At 38.8% G+C, this 21607-nt stretch overlaps 3 protein-coding genes across 6 annotated transcripts in view; 1 reads left to right on the top strand and 2 right to left on the bottom strand.

Moving 5' to 3' along the window:
• Positions 1-147: 147 nt before the first annotated feature.
• smc1a (structural maintenance of chromosomes 1A) lies at positions 148-2365 on the bottom strand. Of its 2 annotated transcripts, none has more exons than XM_073875359.1 (2): positions 1038-2365; positions 148-679 (listed from the first exon to the last, which is right to left on the bottom strand). In XM_073875359.1, the coding sequence occupies exons 1-2, from the start codon at positions 1071-1073 to the stop codon at positions 470-472; spliced, it is 246 nt and encodes an 81-aa protein (XP_073731460.1). In that variant the 5' UTR covers positions 1074-2365; the 3' UTR covers positions 148-469. The 2 variants fall into 2 exon arrangements, with proteins under 2 accessions (XP_073731460.1, XP_073731459.1); XM_073875358.1 differs by lacking the exon at positions 1038-2365 and adding an exon at positions 769-1030.
• Positions 2366-2509: 144 nt separating this feature from the next.
• ribc1 (RIB43A domain with coiled-coils 1) lies at positions 2510-6486 on the top strand. Its single transcript, XM_073875357.1, has 7 exons — positions 2510-2528; positions 2781-2981; positions 3063-3389; positions 3539-3657; positions 4134-4361; positions 4466-4632; positions 6307-6486. The coding sequence occupies exons 2-7, from the start codon at positions 2783-2785 to the stop codon at positions 6386-6388; spliced, it is 1122 nt and encodes a 373-aa protein (XP_073731458.1). The 5' UTR covers positions 2510-2528; positions 2781-2782; the 3' UTR covers positions 6389-6486.
• An 84-nt stretch (positions 6487-6570) lies between these two features.
• Positions 6571-21607, bottom strand: part of l1cama (L1 cell adhesion molecule, paralog a) — a 78403-nt gene continuing 63366 nt past the window's right edge. For 2 of the 3 annotated variants that reach the window (XM_073875353.1, XM_073875355.1), the window contains 18 exons: positions 21267-21378; positions 20900-21060; positions 20299-20458; positions 20085-20209; positions 19638-19739; positions 18861-19058; positions 18584-18654; positions 18051-18276; positions 17030-17145; positions 16416-16635; positions 16205-16327; positions 15086-15256; positions 13041-13154; positions 12591-12740; positions 11965-12093; positions 10395-10470; positions 10273-10284; positions 6571-9024 (listed from right to left, as the gene is read on the bottom strand). In XM_073875353.1, coding sequence (XP_073731454.1) covers positions 8793-9024; positions 10273-10284; positions 10395-10470; positions 11965-12093; positions 12591-12740; positions 13041-13154; positions 15086-15256; positions 16205-16327; positions 16416-16635; positions 17030-17145; positions 18051-18276; positions 18584-18654; positions 18861-19058; positions 19638-19739; positions 20085-20209; positions 20299-20458; positions 20900-21060; positions 21267-21378 — 2498 coding nt within the window. In that variant the 3' untranslated portion in view covers positions 6571-8792. The remainder of the gene's footprint in view (positions 9025-10272; positions 10285-10394; positions 10471-11964; positions 12094-12590; positions 12741-13040; positions 13155-15085; positions 15257-16204; positions 16328-16415; positions 16636-17029; positions 17146-18050; positions 18277-18583; positions 18655-18860; positions 19059-19637; positions 19740-20084; positions 20210-20298; positions 20459-20899; positions 21061-21266; positions 21379-21607) is intronic. The other variant, XM_073875354.1, reaches the window with a different exon arrangement.

Here is a 21607-nt window from a genome sequence, read left to right as displayed (position 1 = left end):
TCAATGTCAGTTCTCACACGGCCGTCCAATCACAGTGGAGGAGGGGTGGGACAAGTATCACAACAACTAACTGGCTCACAGCTCAAGTATCACAGCTACCAAAGCGCTCGGCTGAAGCGCTCGGCTATACTTACCAAGTAATATAGTTAAAGGCGGGGTGCATGATCTCTGAAAGCCAATGTTGATATTTGAAATCAACTAAACAAACACGCCCCTACCTTCTTTGATAGACCCGCCCCACACGCCATACGCAACCCAGGCAATGATGTCGGTAAAGTGTGTTTTGGTACTCGGCTCGCTTCCCTTTTCCAAAGTGTTTTTTTAAAAATCATGCACCCCGCCTTTAAGTAACCTAGTAACTAGAGAGCCTGAACATAATGTTTAATGCAGGAAGCAAACAGAGAAATGGTTCAAATCAATGATTACACGGTTTCTTGTCTTTACCATTATAATGCAAGATAATTGAAGTTTATACCTCCTCTTTCTCCTGTTTAGCCACCTTGCGCTCAGCTGCAATGTTCTTCTTACGGTGATAGTTGAACTGTATGTCCTCCTCTGCTTTGATCATCTCTTTCTTTCTCCGGTCATATTCCTGGGCCAGCTCACCAGAGCGGGAGATCTCCTCAAACAACGCAGTTCTTTCCTTAGGGTTCTTCATAGCAATGGACTCCACTGCACCCTACATAAAACAGAAAAAAAATAGGAAGACCTAAATCATCTCATCAGGGCCATTGTTATTATGATTTCTATTAAACTGAATGTTTATACCTGGAACACAAGAAAATTTCTGGCTTTAATAGGGATACCCAGTTTCTCCAGTTCCTCACTGTAGTCTGAAAGCCCAACTACCTTAGTGTTGATACAATTATTTATCTTATGCCACATCTATATACAAAATAGCAAAAATGTTTTTTTTTAATCTGTGCTGGAGAAAACAATATGGAAATTTTAATGGATTTAATGGTTATAATAGAAATTATATTGGTTTTGGGAACTAATGGTCTCTAGACTCTGTTGGTGCAAACAGCTGATTTTACCAATGATGGCCCGTGTGAAGGTGCATTCATCTCCATTGTCCTCGTAGTAGACCATGCTTAAAAAAGCTCGATTGGCTGCAGGTTTGCCCACCGGAGCTCCATGAATGAGATCCTTCAGTGTTTTAACACGCAAGTTACTATACTTCTCGGCCAATACAAAACTGATAGCGTCCATCAGGTTTTATTTGCCTGTATAGTCAATATAGCATGTTGGTGGTGTATTGTCTTGTAAGCCTTTTCAAGGCTTTACCTTTTCTGCTAAAGGATATACCTATATAAATATTTAATAGTAAAAAAATAACAATAGCTAGATATCAATGCAACGTGTATACTGCAAATATACAGCAGTGCTGCATCCATCCTTGCAATTTTGTGCGCAGCATCAGTACCATTGAAATGGAAACACTTACCGGATCCATTTGGACCGATTACTGCTGTGAATTTGTGAAAGGGGGCGATTATTTGGCGGCCTTTGTAAGATTTGAAATTTTCGATCTCGATAAATTTTAAATAGCCCATGCTGAAGAGGAGAGAGGTGTGTCAGATTGATGCTCGCTTGTGTTTGTGGCGACGCACTTCTCAAGACGTGCACGCGTGTCTGCTGAAGCCAAATAGATTTAAAACGAACTGACAACGGGAAATATTATGTGTGTATCTTTCATAAGTTAAGCTTTTTAGCGGCTTATAACTACACTCTAATAAATAATAATACTAACACCCAGTGCATATCAAGTAAATGAAGGTCCAAATCTGTACACGCCCCCATTCTAGAGCAGAATACAGCCATAATAAAAGTCCTGAAATACCTGAATATTAATTAGAAAATCCAAATCCATTTCAGTCACTCACCCCCAGTATTTTGTCAGGGAGCTGTTCGTGGTGCTGAAATACAAAAGTTACCAAAATGTCTCCAAAAAAAAATAATTCCATAAAATATTTGGTCAACAAATCTGTAATGATCCAAACTTATTTAGCTGTCCAAACGTTTTAGAAGGATTTAATTTTTTAATTAACCTGAATAAACGTGTATTTTCATTTTTCATCATTTTTATTTCATTAATATTGATCAACATTCTGGTGTTTTCTTATATTTAACCAATGAAAAGTATTAAATAGAGCTTGTGACTTCACTTCGTGGCCATTGGATTCTCAAACTGGACATGATGGTTTCCGCACGACAGCGACGCAGTGCCTAGAAGGGATACAGCTACGGCAAAAATCTCGTGAAATCTCGCCGGCTGAGCGCCGTTTTCATCTTAATTCTACCCCAAACCTAACCCTAAAACCAACATATAGTTTATAGACGGGATATAGGCTATATCTTATCTAGCCAGAACCACTTTTTTCATCCTACCCCAACCCCTAAACCCAACATCTCGCGAGATTTGTCCGAAGGTGTATCCCCTCTAGCCAAACCCGGCGGCCAGAGGTCGTGACTTTGTTACTATGGTAACTGAAAACACTGCGTCAAATACAACAGGAAAGCAGACAGTAAGTTTTAATTTTAAGTTTAAATTTAACTTTAAGTTTATACGTTTTTTTATGTGCATGCATGATTAAAACATTATTTATATACGAACAACCAAACGAAAACTAAACTCAGTTAAGTTACAAAAGTTGTTATATAACGTTAAGTGAACCTAAACATGTTTTAAAACTTTCCACCTGAGTTTTTTTAGTAAGAAGACGCCAGTAGCTTACATAAAGTCAGCTTGTTGAAAATCCTGCTTAATGCATTCACAGACATGTATAAGGTTGACGTTCCGGTGAATGACCGCGAACTGAAGGCGGTGGAGCGCCGACGGTCCGCCGAAGTTGAGCGCAGGTCCCGCATATTCAATCCCAGAGTTCGGGTGATCGGTGTCGACCTGCCCTCATTAAACAGGCAAGTGCAGGAGAAACGAGAAAGACTGGAGATGGAGAAACAACGGGACATGGCTCATGGTAAAAAGCTAGCTTATGCAGCTTGTAAAATAGATTTTTTATAATCATTGAGTCCTAAATTATCTATCATCTGTTATTTAGATCTGTTGCGCTTATCGCTTGATGAAATGGCAATGCAGCAGAAAAACGACGAGGAGCAACTGCGCAGGGAGTTGAATCGGGACTTGGTACAATATCGTGCAATATATCAAAGACCAGAGGAGAGTCGTGATGCAGATATTAATTATAACCGAGAGGGGGCGCCAGATGTTAACATTTCTGCACTGGGACCCTCCAGTATGCAAGTGTTTCAGGGAGAGGGAATAAATGAGAAGGAAAAAATGAGAGCTCAAATGGAGATGAACGAGAGAAACATACGAGCCCAAATGGAGGAAAAAGAAAAACAAGAAAGGATGCACAAAAATAAAGGTAAACTCTCAGTGAGATTTGTTAGCCTGGTTTCACAGACCAGGGGTTGTCACATTATCAACCCTTCTGTTTTGGGTTTATTATCACTATGGTAGGTAACTCAAAGTTGCTTACATTTTGTAGTAGTATGTACTTGTGTGTGCCTACAGAGATGTTAACCGGCAGGGAGCTGGTGGAAAATGACCTGAAGGCAATGCAGCTGGATGCCCTGAAGGAAGAGTGCAGAAGAGCTGAACGCATTGCTCTCAGCCACTACAACCAAATTCAGGTAAACAGAGAATGTATATTCAACCAGAATAATTAATGAAACATACTTTGTGCATGTTTATTTTAGTTAGTATGCTCTCAGAATAAATGTACAAAAGCTGTCACTTCAAAAAAAGACACATTTGTATCTAAAAAGCTGATATTAGTACCTCAAACTTACATATTGGTACCAAATGTATAGTATACTTATCTGTACCTAAATAGTACAAATTAGGATTTTTTAAAGGTTACCATCCAAGTGACAGCCTTTATACAAAAGTAAATTTGTTTACCAAAAAGTATATTCAAATCTCACTTACATCCAACCAGCACATCTTCAAAAGGCAAGTTTGCATATGTGCAAGCACACATTTGAAATTGCATGAGTATATTATCCTTTTTTGGGTAATTTGTTTTTAAAACTCACTTGTTGCAACCCTTCAAAAAGGATCCATTACTTTTGAGACTAAATGTCAAGGTAACATTTGACCTCCACAGGCAGAGGAGAGAAACGAGAGGAAGCGACAAGAGAAGCTGAAGAAAGAGGGAGAGGAGCTGGCGGAGATACAGTACATGGTGACCTCTGACCTTCTGACGGAGCGACCAGATGCTGCAAAGAGAATGACAGAGGGTTCACAAGTCCACCCCGACCGTTGGAAGGGCATGACCCCGCGGCAACTCGGCAATATCCACAAAGAAAGAGAGAGACAGTGTTTCGAGAAAGAGGTTGGGATTTTGCACTCGCATCTAATCCAACATTGCCCTTTGAACTTGACGTTATTTATGGTCATGGTAAACGTTATACTCTTCCCCCCTTTCAATTTCACCAGAGATGGAGAGAGACAGAGAGGCAACGGGAGCTGGCCTGGGATTACCATCTGATGGAGCAGTCCAGACAGCAGGAGAGAGAAGAGAAGAGAAGAAGGGAACTGGAGAGTGAAAGGAAAATTCAGCTGGAGAAATACAATCGACAGCTGGCTAGAGAACAAGCAGCACAGTAGGGATTTCATTGTTATTGATAACACAATAAGCAGGACACAGATGATTGAAAGGTTATGCAAACTTTCTGACAATATCTTGACAATACAGTCATTTGCAATTACATATTTTAGGATATGTTAAGATTATCTCAAGGGTAAATTACTGTGGCCTTAAACTGTTAAAGGAAAACACCACAGTTTTTCAATATTTAACTAGGTTCTTATCTCAATATAGACGAGTCATACCTATCTTTTTTCAACGCGTGCACTTAATCTTTGTACAGTGCATCGTGAATGTGTTAGCATTTAGCCTAGCCCCATTCATTCCTTAGGATCCAAACAAGGATGAACCCAGAAGCCAACAAACCCTCCATGCCTACCCCACTCAAAGACCGCCACACGAGTAGACACACAAGCAAGTATGGCGGCACAAAACCGAACGTAGCGATCTTTTAAGCCAAAAAATGAGAACTATATTGTATGGCGGAAGAGCACCCAGCCCGCTGAACGTCGACCTCGGCGCGCAGTAACATCATTACTCCTGACTTCTCGCTCAAACTTCCGTCAATATTACTGCACCCCAGGTCGAAGTGCCGCAAACTAAATGCTCCTCCGCCACACAATATAGTTCTCATTTTTATCCGCTTAAAAATCGCCACGTTTTATTTTGTGCCACCATACTTACTCGTGTAACTACTACTCATGTAACAGTCTTTAAATAGGGAAACATGGAAGTGTTTGGTGGCTTCTAAATTCATCCCTGTTTGGATCCTAAAGAATGAATGGGGCTAGGCTAAATGCTAACACATTCAAGAAGAGCTGTACAAAGATTAAGTGCGCATTGAAAAAAGATAGGTATGTATTAATTTGTCTAAGTTGAGGTAAGAACATAGTAAAATATTAAAAAACAGTGGTGTTTTCCTTTTAATCCCAGTAAAAAGCCTTTTCTGTAGAGGCAGAATCGTTCAATAATCGACTGCAAACTTCAGTTGTGGTTTTATTTTGTATTAAATGACCACTTTTTTGATCCAAACTATGCTCAAAGCATAAAATTAAATCTCATCCTTATGTATTTTTGTGAAAAGTTTACTCATAAATACCCCACACAAATAAACTGGATGTAAATCTCCATATTATGTTGACTTTGTCTGTCTTAAAGGTGCAGTGTGTAACTTTTAGAAGATTCCCTTGACAGAAATGCAATATCATATACGTAACTATATTATCAGTGGTGTATAAAGACCTTTCATAATGAACTATGATGTTTTGAATACCTTAAAATTAGCCGTTTTATCTATATAGACCAAGGGTCCCCTTACATGGAACCATTTTGTGCCACCATTTTTCTACAGCAGCCCTCAACGGACAAACTTTGTTTACCAAGTTGTCTCTGACGAGGACATGTTCGTCCTATGGTGGCTAGCGTAGCTTCTCTATGCGTTTCAAAAGTGAGGGATGAGCCGTGGACTGAGCCGTTGGGCGCAATTTAAAACCTCACCACTAGATGCCGCTAAAATTTACACACTGCACCTTTAATATTAATAATTGAGATGCTTAAAAATCTCTCTCTCTCTCTCTTTATATATATATAGATATAGATATATATATATATATATGTATATAGTAAATTCAATGTAAATTTTCTCATTGTATAGCCATTAGAAATAAAAAACAAAATGCTTTTCTTTCAGCCAACAGTACCTGGACAAGCAGCTTTACACAAATCGTCCCGGTGTTGAGTACTTCACCAAGTTCAACAGAAGCACTCGCTGAACTCAATCCATCATCCTGCACATGAAGTAAAGATGCTTTGGATTTCATTAACTTTACATTCATCACATTCACAAATAAAGAGAACCGGTTGCTTCCTATGGATTGCATACATTTCTTATAGTGAATACATTCAAAACATGCTGGATTTTAACACAAACTGACAACTGTTTGTTGCAGACGCAGATGATTCCATTGATTTTATTTAAGAAGTATTTACGTACACTTGCTGATTGGTGTTGCAGATACAATAGCATAATTCACTTCATATTAAGTTAGCGCACCTCACCCTTACTGACCCCTTCAGTCCATTTCACCGTCGTAGTACAGACAAACACGGCAGGAGATTGTGGTCAACCAATACGACAGTCCCACATTAAACATCCGTTCCTTCATTTATTTTCACATCAGATGCAGTAACAAACAGAACATACAAGAGTATTAAGAGACTATAAGGTCAAGCTTATTTATGGGTCAAGCCTACAGTAGATGAAATCAGTTTAAGATGATACATTTAACAACAGAAATAACAATGTTTGTTCACTAATCGAGCTTCGAACCAAACGGGGCCCTCGGTTTTCTTGCAGGTGAGGGCGGTACAGTGAATTTCCAATCTCAATACACAGTCAAGACACCGACAAAATACACGAGTCTAGCAGCAGTTCAGTTGAATATTGAGTTGAATATATTTTCCCTCTCCTGTAAGAAAATAAATCGAGACTTTTTGTCCTGAGCGTCTATACAGTTTTAGTGAGGGAGGCTATTTAGATCTAAACAGATCTAAATAAAAACTTGCATCTCTGCATGACAGTCAGCATGTTTCTATTGCTCCCTGGAAGTGTGTTTTGTGTAAAACCTGCAAATGATATTACTGTATTTTGCACTGCACCTGCAGTGAAAGTTTTTATTTAAATACGCACAATACTGCCATTCCTCAGCACGCGGGAAACTACTGTAAAAGCAGATTCTTATTTTGCCGGTAGTCTCAATTCATCGAAAGCAGACATGGTTTATTTTTGTGTTTTTGTTCCAATCAGTTTTTAAAATTTTCTGCAACATTCATTTATCAAAGCACTTTTTTGTCATGTTAAAACTATGCACTACTCATCTAACCACGCCCATATCACGACTAACAAGTTACTCTAAAGTTTAAAAAAAGTTACAAAATTGAAACAAATGAGCTGTTACAAAAACTAAAACCTAACAAGACATTATAACAAACAATCTTTCGGGCCATATTTACATTCATCTGGAAAATAAGGATTTTTCCCTGTGCCCCTTCTTGGAAATACGAGATGCGCCGTTGATTCCTATATATTTGTTTATCAAATTAAAAGGAAAGACGAAAAAGGGAAACAATGCTATTTGGTATACTGGCATGGAATCATAACTTCCACCCAAAAAAAGCATACAGTACATTCTCTGTGTAATAAGACACAATCCAGAACATACATGATTGCATTTTACGCAACCAAATTAAATGGATGTATGTATGAATGTGTGTGTGTGATGTGCTCTCTTACAATCCTATCTTACTCGAGACTACCTCAGAATTTACTACACATCATATATGTGTGTATTCTTATGGCTTTACACCAACAGGACCGCAGGAGAGTCTGTCAATAGTTTAATACACTGCGAAAAATTACAGACATAGACAAGAAAGGTCATCCAAAATGCTTAGAGGTGATGATGGAGTTTTTGTAGGCAGGCACAGGAACCGATGGAGAAGAGAGATAATATAATACTGTATTTGGCTAAATTGATAGATGCGTATATGTACAGTTTGCTATAAGTCATTGCATCTCATATATTTACACTATGGATCTCTGTATAATAGTAACTGAGGGGATGCAAATATGTATCTTCTATTGAATCACGACAGTCTGACAAATTGTGTATAGATAAACACAAATTTATAAATTAAAATAAAAATACATTTATGAAACATGATACAAGCTAAAAAAAGTAAAACGGTAGACGCACAACGAATTTTCAGCTTGTCATCTATATTGTTACACACTTAGTGACAAATTTAAGGCCCTTACACTTCTTCCACGACACTTCTTATCCGCTTACATCATGTTTGATTTGGCATCCGCTTGACATTTGATGGATGTCCTTTCTGGAAGTTTCACGGTCTTGTTTATATAATTTTTAATGGCTACAGCCTATTTTATATCATAAAATGAATGATCATATCTGTAAACAACGAGCATGGCAGTCCATATATGTGTTTTATGACAAATGCTTCCTCCTGGCTGTGTTGGTCCAATTATGTCCCAGCAGTGCATCTGGTATGTTTTCTTGGCATCTGTGTCTCAATTTTGGGCTGTTGATTCGATCGTGTTTGGGTTGCAACAAGTGGACACATGTGTGACCCACGTTTGGTCTTGGGCTCGCCCGGTTAGTCGAGGAAGGCGGCAGAGTTGGGCACGCCGTGGTGGGAAAGAGATGTGGCAGGATTTAAAGGGGAACTTTCTAGAGTCTCCGGACCGTCTCGGACTCCGCTGCTCTGACTGGCCAGCGACTCGTCCATGATGACCTCGGTCTGCACGCTGTTGCCGTAGTCGTCGGTACACAGCTTACTGTCATCGCACAGGGACGGCTGACTGGCTGTCTGCTTTTCCTCGTTGTCGCTTTTCATTAACATTGAAGGAGGGATAAATATGGTTACGTTTATGAGACATCAAATGCGGTAAAATTTCACTCTGTATTCTGTCAGGGGCGTAGCAACCATTATCAAAGGGGGTACGTGACCTTGCATATTCGTTTTTGGGAGGTCATTGATTCTGTGGTTGTGTTTAGCTTTAAATACTAAACTACTATTTACTACACTTTTAAAAATAAAGGTGCTCCGCAATGCCATAGAAGAACTGTTAAAGGATTAGTCCATTTTCTTTAAAATAAATCCAGACAATTCACCCACCACCATGTCATCCAAAACGTTGATGTCCTTCGCTCAGTCCAGAAGAAACCATGTTCTCCGAGGAAAACATTCCAGGATTTTTCTCATGTAATGGACTTTAATGGACCCCAATACTCAACAGTTCCAATGCAGCTCAAAATTGCAGCTTCAAAGGACTCCAAATGATCCCAAATGAGGCATAAGGGTCTTATCTAGCGAAACGATTGTCATTTTTGGCAAGAAAAACAAAAAACATGCACCCCTAACGCAATGCACATTTGAGGACCATTTTAAACAATAAAACAATAAAAGACATTAATTAGTATCATTCGACATACAACAACGTCTGAACGGTGCTCTTTCTCCACACTTGTAAAGACTGGGGCATAGTTTCGATACGTCATCCATGACTTCTTGACGTGATGACGTATTACGTGAGGTCGCGTTGGCGCATCAGGACCGGAGATAGACAAGAAGTTGTGGATTAAAAGTGCATATTTTTCATTTTTCCTGCCAAAAATAATAATCGTTTCGCTAGATAAGGCCCTTATGCCTCGTTTGAGATCGTTTAAAACTGTTAAGTGTTGGGGTCCATTAAAAACCATTAAAATGAGAAAAATCCTGGAATGCTTCCCCAAAAAACATAACTTCCTCTCGACTGAACAAAAAAAGACACCAACATTTCGGATGACATGGCGGCGAGTAAACCACCTGGATTTTGTTTTTTAAAGAAAATGGACTAAACCTTTAAATGGTTCCATAAAGAACAAAAAAATAAAAAGGTTCTTCTAAGGCATCGCTATGAAGTTTGGCTATAATTATTTCTAAAGAAGTGTCATTCTGTATTTACTGTATTTGGACTTTTACAATATCCCCCAGTTTTCAAATAGTTTCTAAGCCCCTTCATTTAGTGCGTTAAAGGGACAGCACTCAGAAAGCCAAGCATGCACAAGAATACAAAGCCGCAACGAAGCATTACCTCTCCAGTGATCTGCAAAATCATTGCGAAGAGTATAGAGAAGAAAGAGGAAGAACATAAGAAACAGGGAAACAAGGCTTATGTGCTGTCTGCAAGTTGTTTAAGAAAGTTTAAAATCACACCTGTATTCTCCAAAGGCCTCATTATTCATCGGCCGAACTTCTGAATCTATTTGGCCCTCCTCTTTTTCTTTAACTGCAACAGAGGAATGAATTTCAGCGATATGCGGTCACAGTAATACAGGTACATCCAAATCTGCTGTAGATATTTTAACAGTAAGGTGATGAAAATAGGCCCACGTAGTATGAAAATCACAGATTTTATCTGGGCCAACTCAGATGCATTATGTAAGTACATTAGCAATACATGTGAAGGTTATCCACAGACAACTATCACTTATGCTTATCTTACATTAAATATCCCACACATACTTAATAGAGCTTTGAATATAACATTTATGTACTGTGCAAAAGTCTTAAGCCACCATGCCACAATTAGATTTGTTGCAATGTTATAGTGATCATATATAATTGTTTTTCTGTTACTTCAATAAAATACATCCAGAAAATACAGGAAATGTATTAAAACTGTATAAAAATGTAAACTGATGTGTCAAGTATTTAGGGTAAACTCCCCTTTCACTTGAGGAATAGCAGGAAACTGCAGGATCTCTTAAACCTAAATAAAATTAATTCCTAATTTTAAAGAAATTAATCTTTTTACTTCATTCTGCTCAAAAATGCTCAAGATGTGCCAAGAGAGGTCACACTAAAACACAGACGATGCCTAAAGAAAATATTTAGTCCTGAACATTTACATTTTTTTTTATATATTTCCTGTATTTTCTGTTTGTATCTTAATAAAATAAATTGAAAAATAAATATGGATGGACATCAAAACTTCTAAAACAACCAGTCTGGTGATGGTGGCCTAAGACTATTTATTTATACAGTTGTGTTTTCTGTACAGCTACTTTAGTTGCACTTGCAACAATGCAAAATTATAAAAAAGTGCTACACTGCAAAAAAAAATGCTTTTTTGTATTTTTGTCTTGTTTTCAGTAGAAATTTCTAAAAATTCTTAAATTAAGATGCTTTATCTTGATTACCAAAACGACCCAAGAAAAAAGTCTAATTTTAAGACCAAAAATATCAAATTTAAGTGATTTTGTGCATAAAACAAGCAAAAAAAATCTGCCAATGGGGTAAGCAAATTTTTCTTGAATTTAGTGTTTTTAAGAAAAATGTTCAAGATATTTTTGCTTACCCCATTGGCAGATTTCTTTGCTTGTTTTATGCACAAAATCACCCAAATTTAATATTTTTGGTCCAAAAAACTAGACTTATTTTCTTGGGTCGTTTTGCCCATCAAGAAAAGGCATCTTAATTTAAGAATTGTTAGTTAATACTAAGAATTTTTTTCTTGAAAATCATTTTTTGCAGTGGACACTGTCAGAAAAATTAGTCAAAAATGGTCCCTGGTCACTGGGGCGGTGCCCTTTCAAAAATATACCTTTGCACCTAAAGAGTTCTTATTATTAGAACCTCATATTGGTACCAAATTTATACATATCTGTACCTAAATGGTACATATTAGGACCTTTATAAAGGGTACTTCCCTTGACAGTCGAAATGTATTTAATAAACCTGTGTTTGTGTACTGCAAGATGGTGCCAGTATTTTTTTTTAACTGAGTATTTTCCACCCTTGTTCCGTTTTATAAAACAAAGAATAAGCAGTATCAGAAGCAACAGCACAAGGGCGCTGATGAGTCCAATGAACCAGCCCTCGGTGACAAAAGCAGCCTGCGCCTCCATGACTCCTTAAGTAAGATACAATAGACAGTAAAAAATCGTATTTTTGTTTGATATGAGTTACCAACCTGATCTCATAGGAAATTGAACATATTATATAAGATGGTGAATTTGTATGAAGTGTACGATACCCCACCCCTAAACCCAGTGTCACTGGGGCAGAAAATAAATAAATAAATAAAAATCTTGGGGCAGTCAATGCCTAATGGTAAGGGAGTCGGGCTTGTAACCCGAAGGTCACTGGTTCATAGCTGCCCACTGTTGGAGGTGTGTGTGTTCACTATTCACTGTGAAGGGTTAAAATTGCAAAGGTTACATGGTTGCCCTACTTAAAAAATGGTGTCACTTTCACTTAAATACATACAAATTGCCATGAGATTGTGGTGAAAGTAACAAGCAAGCATCCTCTTGTCCCTCCAACATCAACACTTGTTGATAAAAGCTGCACAGAAATAGGAAATCTGTGAAATTTATTACAATGTTATGAAAGGTTGTTTTTTATTACTTGCTCCTGTCGTCACGATCTCAGTCTCCATGAAAGTTTTGTTGCTAAAGTCGAAGCGCAGGCGATACTGGGATCCGGGTTGGAGGCCCTGCAGCGTGTAGAAAGCCTGAGAGGTGTTTACTTTTTCAGAGGACTTCCATTTGCCTTTGCCTGAACAGAAATACAATAAAAATAAGCCTGTTGTAGCGAACCGACTCGCTTATTCTCCATTCAACTCAGTAATTTGCAACTAAAAGACTCCATTAGGCCCAGAAAGAGGCATTCAATGAAAAATCAATACGAGTTTTATGTTCAATAAGCAGGTCTGAATGAGCAAATTTCTACTAACTAACAAACTAACTAACTGCTAGTGTATAAAACAGAACAGCTGCTAGTTCCTCCTTTGCTTAAAATGCTATAAATGGGGCAAGCTTGTTATTCTCAGTTATGTCCTGTCTATACAGCACTTACCATCCTTTTTCAGGTAATGAATAAGGAAGCCCACGTTCCTCTGCCTTTCTTTTGTCAACCAGGTCAAGTTGACTGATGTCTCTCCAATCGATAAGCTAATGTTGGAAGGGGGACCTGGTCGTGCATAGACACAAAAAACAAAACAAGTCAGATGTAGAGGCCTTTAAATCTGTACCATTGTTTGCTACACGGTGTCCTAAGCAGGAGGGGTAGTTTCCCGGAGAGGGATTATCTTAAAGGGGACATTTCACAAGACTTTTTTAAGATGTGAAATAAATCTTTGGTATCCCCAGAGTACGTATCTAAAAAATTGGTAGGTGTGAGCAAAAAATGTGCCGTTTTTGGGTGTGTCCGTTTCAATGCAAATGAGCTGATCTCTGTACCACATGGCAGTACTGTGGCCGGACAGCGCAGATCAAGGGGCGGCATTATCCCCTTCTGACATCACAAGGGGAGCCACACCTCAACGACCCATCTTTTCACGCGCTTGGCTAGTTTACCAAAACTAAGTTACTGGGCCGTTGTCTTTCACATTTTCCAGGTTGACAGAAGCACCGGGGACCCAATCACAGCACCCAAACATGGAAAAAGTCAGATTTTCGTGATATGTCCCCTTTAAACCAGGACTAGGCCATAGTTAAATTTGAATATTTAAGTCATTTTTAAAAGCATAATTTATAAATAAACACACTTGAGACATAACACTCGCACTGATATATTGTAAAGGGGCCATGGCATGAAAATCTGACTTTTTCTGTTTAATTGCTATGATTGGGTCCCCAGTGCTTCTATCAACCTAGAAAATATGAAAAAAGATCAACCCAGTAACTTTTTTGGTAAATCATTCTCTACAAGCACATGAAAAAATAGGTTGTTGAAATTTGCCTCCCCTTATGATGTCATTAGGAGCTCTTATTATAATAATACCACCCCTTAATCTGCACTATCCAACCACAGCACTGCCATTTAGTGCAGAAAAAAAGCACAATTGAGTTTTAATTGCAACAAACTACCATCATTGTGATCAGTGTTTGAATTTCATCAGCTCATTTGCATTTTAAAGGATACACCCAAAACGGCACATTTTTGCACACACCTACAAAGTGGCAATTTTAACATGCTATAATAATTTATTTATATGGTATTTTGAGCTAAAACTTCACATATGTGCTCTGGAGACACCAAAGATTTATTTGACATCTTCTTTGACATCTTTGACAAGTCTTGTGCCATGGCCCCTTTAAAATATGTCAGAGCAATTTCCTTTCGATCAAGACAACACTAACATTTAAGTTAGTCTGGGACTAGGGTTAAGCCCCCTCAGTGTTTAAAGGAATAGTCTACTTATTTTCAATATTAAAATATGTTATTACCTTAACTAAGAATTGTTGATACATCCCTCTATCATCTGTGTGCGTGCACGTAAGCGCTGGAGCACGCTGTGACGCTTCGATAGAGGAACTATATTTTATGGCGTAATAGCACTTTTGGGAGTACTTCGACTCGCCTGAAAAGTCCGCTCCCCTTCTCACTCTCATAATGGGAGAGGGAGGGTGTTACTGCGCCGAGTCAAAGTACTCCCAAAAGTGCGGTTACGCCATAAAATATAGTTCCTCTTTTAAATCCGCTTAGAAAAGCGTTACGTTTTATTTTGTACCACCAAACTTGCTCGTATAACTACTCGTCTTAAATAGGAAAAACGTTGATGTGTTTGGTCACTTCTAACTTTATCTCTAAATGGTACCATTGAATGAATGGGGCTAAATGCTATCGAAGCGTCGCAGCGCGCTCCAGCGCTTACGTGCACGCACACAGATGATAGAGGGATGTATCAACAATTCTTAGTTAAGGTAATAACATATTTTAATATTGAAAATGAGTAGACTATTCCTTTAAACTTATCTTTAAATCTCTTTTTTTAATAAGCCACAACCACTTTACACACTATGCAATCAATAAGGACATTTTGATTCTCAGAAACTCTTAAGGCCATCCGCATGTCCAGATTTTACATAAATAATTTAGTAATAAGGAAAGTGTTAGACCTCCATCCAGTGTGGTGGCTCCTTCCCTGATGATTGGCAGGCCTTGTCCAGGAGCAGTGCGTCCCCTCAGGAGGAACCGGTACCGACTGTGAGGGTCAAGCTTTTTCAAGGTGAAGTGAGACGTACTGTGTCCATCAATATTTTCCACCTGCATAGGACTGTCTTTACCGACTTTACAGAGAGAAATAGGTAAAAGCAAATAATTTAATTAAAAAAATGAATTATATTGATTTTGATGAAAAATAGACCTTAAAGGTATAGTGGAGGATTTTCTTTTTCCGGGTAGATCATCAAGACAATTGGTCATCCTAGTTGACAATCATTCTGGTGATATGTTTACGTAAGGCCTTCGTACGTGCTCATCCCTAGGTTCGCTTTCTGCACATGCGCACTTTCAGGTGTATATGTGTGGTGAGATACGGTTTCAGCATTCATTGAAGCTCGCTTTCTCACCGTGTTTTTTCAAAATGTCTGAGAGTCGCAAGAGAAAAAGTGTTTACGAATTGTATGACAAGAGAAAGGCCTCTGAAGAAAGAAACAAGACCAGAGTGTTTTCGGGAGAATATTTCACACGCTGGCATGCGCTAAAAGCACAGGTTGGGCTTCCCACTGATGCCTCAGTCGTTTCTACTCGACAGGTAATGTTTGGCATGCTATTTGGAGAAATCCATTTAAAATCACTGCTAGTAAAAGTTTATGTAAGCTATGATTAGTGATGCTAGCCCTGGCACAAGTCACGAACCCACGCAGACACGGTAATCATCTCAATGTATGAGCCATGCCGGCAGCAACTTGTGAACAGAGCGTGCACGAGAAAAACTAGGCTCGTGCATGCTCTCTCGTGCACATGTTCAATAGGCGTTCCCTCTCGGGAGCAGGAAGAGTGTTGCGCAATTGCATTTTTTTTAAAGTGGAGAGGGTGGTTTCTAAAATTCGTGAAAATCTTCCGCTTTACCTTTACTCTATCACATAAGCACTCACTATTATATACAATACAGTATGTGTGTCAGTATTTGCTTATAGTCAAATCACTACACGATTCCACAAGTATAAAACTTTATGTCAATCCTAATTAATAGTCATAATAACGCTGCAAATTCTGACAAGCATAAATCGTACTTTGTTGATACTGTAATACGTATCCAAGCAGGACTCCGTTTGGCTGGGTGGGCGGAGTCCAATGCAGTGTCATTTCTGTTTCTGATGGGCTATCCAAGAGCAGAGATGATGGAGGACCGGGTACTGAAACAAGAGACGATATCATTTGCTTCATTACTTTACATCCCATACTTCCTCTATTGTTATTTTGATGTCTCTCTTGCTATCCTACCTCCCTCCGGTGTGTGGAAAACAAGGGGTTCAGACTGTGGTCCTTCTCCTTTATTGTTAAAGACACTGACACTCAGGGCATAATGAGAGTACGGCTGCAGATCTCCCAAAACCTCTTTGGTATTTGTTGTTGTCACGATCGAGATATTGGTTGGCTTGCCCTCCCTGACACGCTCTCGTCGGAGATGTCTGCTTTCAGGGCCGTAGTGCATGAGATAGATCTATAAAAGATAGAGGTGTCAAAATCTATCAATCATGTCTTCTAGAAAGCAGGGTCTATCAATACAGATGTTTCGCAGACAGGGTTTAGATTAATCCAGGACTAGGCCTTTGCTATAGGACAAAAAAAACAGTACTGGTGTGCAATTTGAGACAAAAATTATGGCATTGAAATATAAGAAATGCAAGTACAAGGTCTTTTTAAATAAAGACAGCTTAGACATGCACTCAAACAAGCCTTGTCCGGGAAACCGCCCCAAAAGTTTCCAGAAGTATAATTTCCAACTAATGCACTATTGCAAGCTAACATTTGTAACTTTACACTTACATTAAATACAATTTTATGTTCCTACGTTTGAAAGGTTTGGCTGAGCGTATAGGTGCACATGATGTTACCTTGTACCCCTGCAGAAGACCCCTCACACTATCTTTATTCACGGCTGCCCATCTCACTTCAATGGCAGTGCTGTTCTCTAGCTCCACAGCCACATTCAGAGGAGCTTCAGTAGGATCTATCAGAGACAGAGAAGCCAAAATAAAACCATGTGATTAACATAAACATATCTATTAACATGTAAAGCAAATGGGCGATTCTCGCGAAATTAGACTTATGAGGTGTCATGAAACATTTTGATTAAAAAAGTAAATGCAAAGAAAAAGTATCAAAATAAGACATCTCTGCACGTACTATTTTGCACATGATTTCAAATGACATCATACAAACCAATTTTTTTCACATTTAAGAGAAAAATTTTCATTACCGCAATGTGTCCATGACTGGATTTGGGTTCTTTGACATGGAAATATTTATAATTAAAAAATCTAAAAAAATAAAAAAGCTTCAGTGCATGTTATACTTTAAACATTTACAGTAAAGAAACATTTGGTGATCATTGGTAAATATAGAGACAATAATAAGGAATATAAATGTGTCCAAGAAAAAATGTCTCATCCTCCGCAACAATTTTCAATCATTGTGCCCTCAATGAACTAACATTTTTAAAAAAAAAAAAATTGTTGGAAGGGACATAATTGACTGTGACACTCAAGATGGCTACCAGGTAAGCAGTTCTTATTTTTTCTCTCCAGATAAAAGTTGAAATTTTGTTTGTCATAGTACCTAGACAACTTTTTAGTTCTCATTACCGAAACATGAGTTTGTAAATGCATATATTTAATGTAATATCATGTTGCTGAAATTATAATTATTGTTCATGAAAATCTAAAAAATATAAATAATTCTATAGGAAATATTTTTTAAATCCTCTAAAAATAATGCTTATAGTAAGTTCAGACCTTAATCTTATATGTGAATTTTTTTTCCGTGAGAATCACCCAAATGTATATTTTTATGAAATGTAAATTTACAAGGTCTTGAAAAGGTAAAATGTTCAAAGTGACAAACAAGCACACTCACAGTCCTCTCCAGAGTAGCCAAGGACAGATTTGGGCTCTGGAGCAGCTCCCATGTCATTCAAAGCTCCTACTTTAATATCAAAAGCAGCAAAGTCGCCAACGTCTGTGACAATAAAGGGTGGCGAGGTGGTGAAGTTCTGGTGAAAGGTGGGACCGGCACCCAAAACCTTTCTCCACATTACGTTATAGCGAAAACCTGGGCCATTGAAACTTCGTCTGTCAATCTCCTGCAAAAAGATGATGATGATTCAGACTCATGAGTCATGAGCTAAACTGTCTCTTTCTAATATGGACAATGGTGTTCGCAATTTTTTTAGTCATATACTGTAGATCAGGGGTGCCCAACCCTGCTCCTGGAGGGCTACCGTCCTGCAGACTTCAGTCCAACACACCTGTCTGTATTTATCAAGCAACCATGAACACCTTGATAAGCTGCTTCAGCTGTGTTTGATTGGGGTTGGAGCTAAAATCTGCAGGACGGTAGCCCTCCAGGAACAGGGTTGGGCACCCCTGCTGTAGATGAACTGAACTTACTTTCCATGTGATGACAAGGGTGTCTGGTTCGATGGAGTCGCTGCGTACACCTTCAGGGTTGATGTCTGGAGCTGTAGAGGACAAATCGTAGTTTGGTGCCAGAACATTTCTAACATGGCAATAAAACTGTCACTTCACATCAGCTACACAGTGCGGGTAAACACAAACACATAACCCAAGCTGTCATGCAAGGACGAAACAAATGCATCCAAAAGTTTGTCAGTTTTAAAGAACACAAACACACGTACATGTGAGTGTGATGTTCAGCATTACTTACGAGCCGCTTGCGTGTGATAGGCATCAGTACGCATGCTGGGGTCGCTCTTGCCGACCTCGTTGATGGCAATGACCCGAAAACGATAGGAAATGAAGGGTTTCAGAGGAAGAACAGCTCGCCGCTTGCCACCAGACACACGGAGCAGTTCCTCCCATTCACTTTTTTCAGATCCAACCTCCTCAAACTCAATTAAATACTCTAGATACATTAATAAACACAGACATACAAAAATAGGGTCAGGTCAGAGATTTTATATATTAGATATGTTAGATAATGCAATGACATTTTTTAATGTTTTTGAATGCGCCTGACGTCTCCATATATTTATTTGCAAAAAAAAAAAACCCAGCGCAGTGGTTTTCAAACTGGGGGCCGCGAGAATGAGCTAGGGGGGCCCCGGTTTTATGGCATTTAATGAAATACATTAATTTATTATGAATTGTGTAATTAAACCTAAATAATAAGGCTACTAACCAAAAGCATTACTTTTTTGTATAATTTAATGTTTTTTTTATTAAAATATTGAGTTTTAGAACAGTTTTTTGTCACAAATTTTCTTTGGGGGGCCACGAAGGAATGCACCGTACACAAGGGGGGCCGCACACTGAAAAAGTTTGGGAACCACTAGCGTGAGATCGCAACCAACAGCTCGGTCCACAGCTCACTCCTCCCTTTCGAAATTTGACATTTAAAGGGACACAAACCAAATGCATTACATAAATGCTATGCACACAAACATATCAAACATTGTAAAAGATTGTGTATGGTATACAGTACCTAACACAGGGCTGTTGTGATCCTCTCCAGGTGTCCAGCTGAGCGTAACACTGCGATCTTTCGGTTCGATCATCAGCACTTGGGTTGGAGGATCAGGTCGGTCTAGTAAATGAGGTCAAGTGTTAAAATGTAGACACATATGCTTTTAAAGGTCATTTCGTAACTGCCTCCAGCGAAACAGATCTTGCCCTTTCGATAGGGAAACACACAATGTTTTTATTGCAAAAATCCTTGCTGTGTTTAATCGAATACATCTATAACGTCCATTTCAATGTCTGAAATCTTACCTAAAAGTGCCTTATCTTGTTCCACTGGCACAAAGCACAAATCTGGTTTTAACCATAAGTCTTACTACATTTCTTATTCTCACAGTGTGCATAAATTCTGACAGGTATGGTTTGTAGATAATCCAGTCACATTTATTTCACACATTATAGAGTGCCCTACCAACAATAGTAATGGAGCCAGTCGCTTCAGCCACATCCAGAGTGGTAATGACCTCACAGGAATAAATCCCTGCATCCTCTTCCTCCACCTCGGGAATTATGAGGGTGGACTCATCTATCACGTACCTAGGACATTTATGGTTAATAATTTTCATCTTTCATGAGCTCAGCTTATTTATAGCAGACAGGAAGTCTGGAAAGTTCTGCAAGCGTACTTGTCTGAGTCGAAGGACTCTAAGAGCTTCTGGTTGTTCTTCCTCCACTGGACCTGAGGAGCGTCCTGTCTGGCGTCCACCTGGTACTCACAAGTGAGGGTTGCTGGTTTCCCTCGCTGGATTCTCAGATTTTTCGGAGGCTTCACAATGACGGTTTTATCTGGCAGAAAGAATGAAATAGTAAGTAAATGAAGAGTTTAGATGCAAAACCCTCTAAGTGCATCTGACATGTTTTCTTGTAAATTAGCATTTTTGATCAGGTTCTTATGTTAAGGTTCAGTAAGTTCACTTTAATGGCAATGAAAAAAGGTTATTGGTCAGTAATTGAAATGCTTTATTTTCACAAATGTCACTTAATTGGTCGTTAACAAATTTGACTCTCTTTTGCTGCAAAACCCTCTATGTGAATGCAAGTTTTTTTTCAGCAAAAACCCATTTTCCCAATCCCACCATCTCTATCTCCAGTCACCCCTCAGTGTCCTTCTGAGTAAAGCATACATTTAAATGTAAATTGAACAGAGATTAGCCTTACTGTCTAAATATGGTCAGTTATGAATCATAAGTGTGTGAAGTTTTGTGTATTCATGCATTTGTTACTCACTGAGTACATCCAACTCGGCTGTGATGGTGATTTTGTCATTTTTCACAGTGCAGGTATACTGGCCGCTGTCATTGAGGGAAGCATTATTGATCTGTAGAAAGCCATCAGATAACAGACTCATCCTGGGGTTGGTGAACAGATCGCCCCAGGACTCCCCCTCCCTGTGAAAACACAGTATTTATTTTAGCCTGTTTGGATGAATGGCTTAAAAATGGCAATTGAGAACAACAGAATTTATGGAAATATTTCCTATCGTCATTTTAATCCCTCCAAAGCTTCTCTCCCCCCCACTAATATTCAAGACAGCTGGCAGGTGCAGTTCTGGCATGTGCAGAAGAGACACCCCGCTAGATCAAGTCTGTCTCACCATGTGACACTGGGCAGAGGAGAGCCAAAGGTCTCACAAGCCAGCTCAATCTTCTGTCCTTCTGCCACAGAGTACATCAGACCATCTTCTGTCAGGATCTGTGGAGGTAGTTCTACAAAAACAAGACATTCACTCTTATTTAGTTTCTTGCTTTCACAGATTTAAAAATTACAAAATTTTTCTCTCTATCCATCTATCTATCTGTCTGTCTGTCTGTCTATCTATCTATCGTCTCTACCGTACCCATCCATGTATCCATCCATCCATTTACTTTATCCATCCATCCACTGTGTCCATCCCTCCATCCATCCATCCATCTACTGTGTCCATCCATCAATCCA

Source organism: Misgurnus anguillicaudatus, chromosome 13 (genome assembly GCF_027580225.2).
Source record: "Misgurnus anguillicaudatus chromosome 13, ASM2758022v2, whole genome shotgun sequence".
NCBI classification, from domain to species: Eukaryota; Metazoa; Chordata; class Actinopteri; order Cypriniformes; family Cobitidae; genus Misgurnus; species Misgurnus anguillicaudatus.
This window is presented reverse-complemented; position numbering and strand designations above follow the sequence as displayed.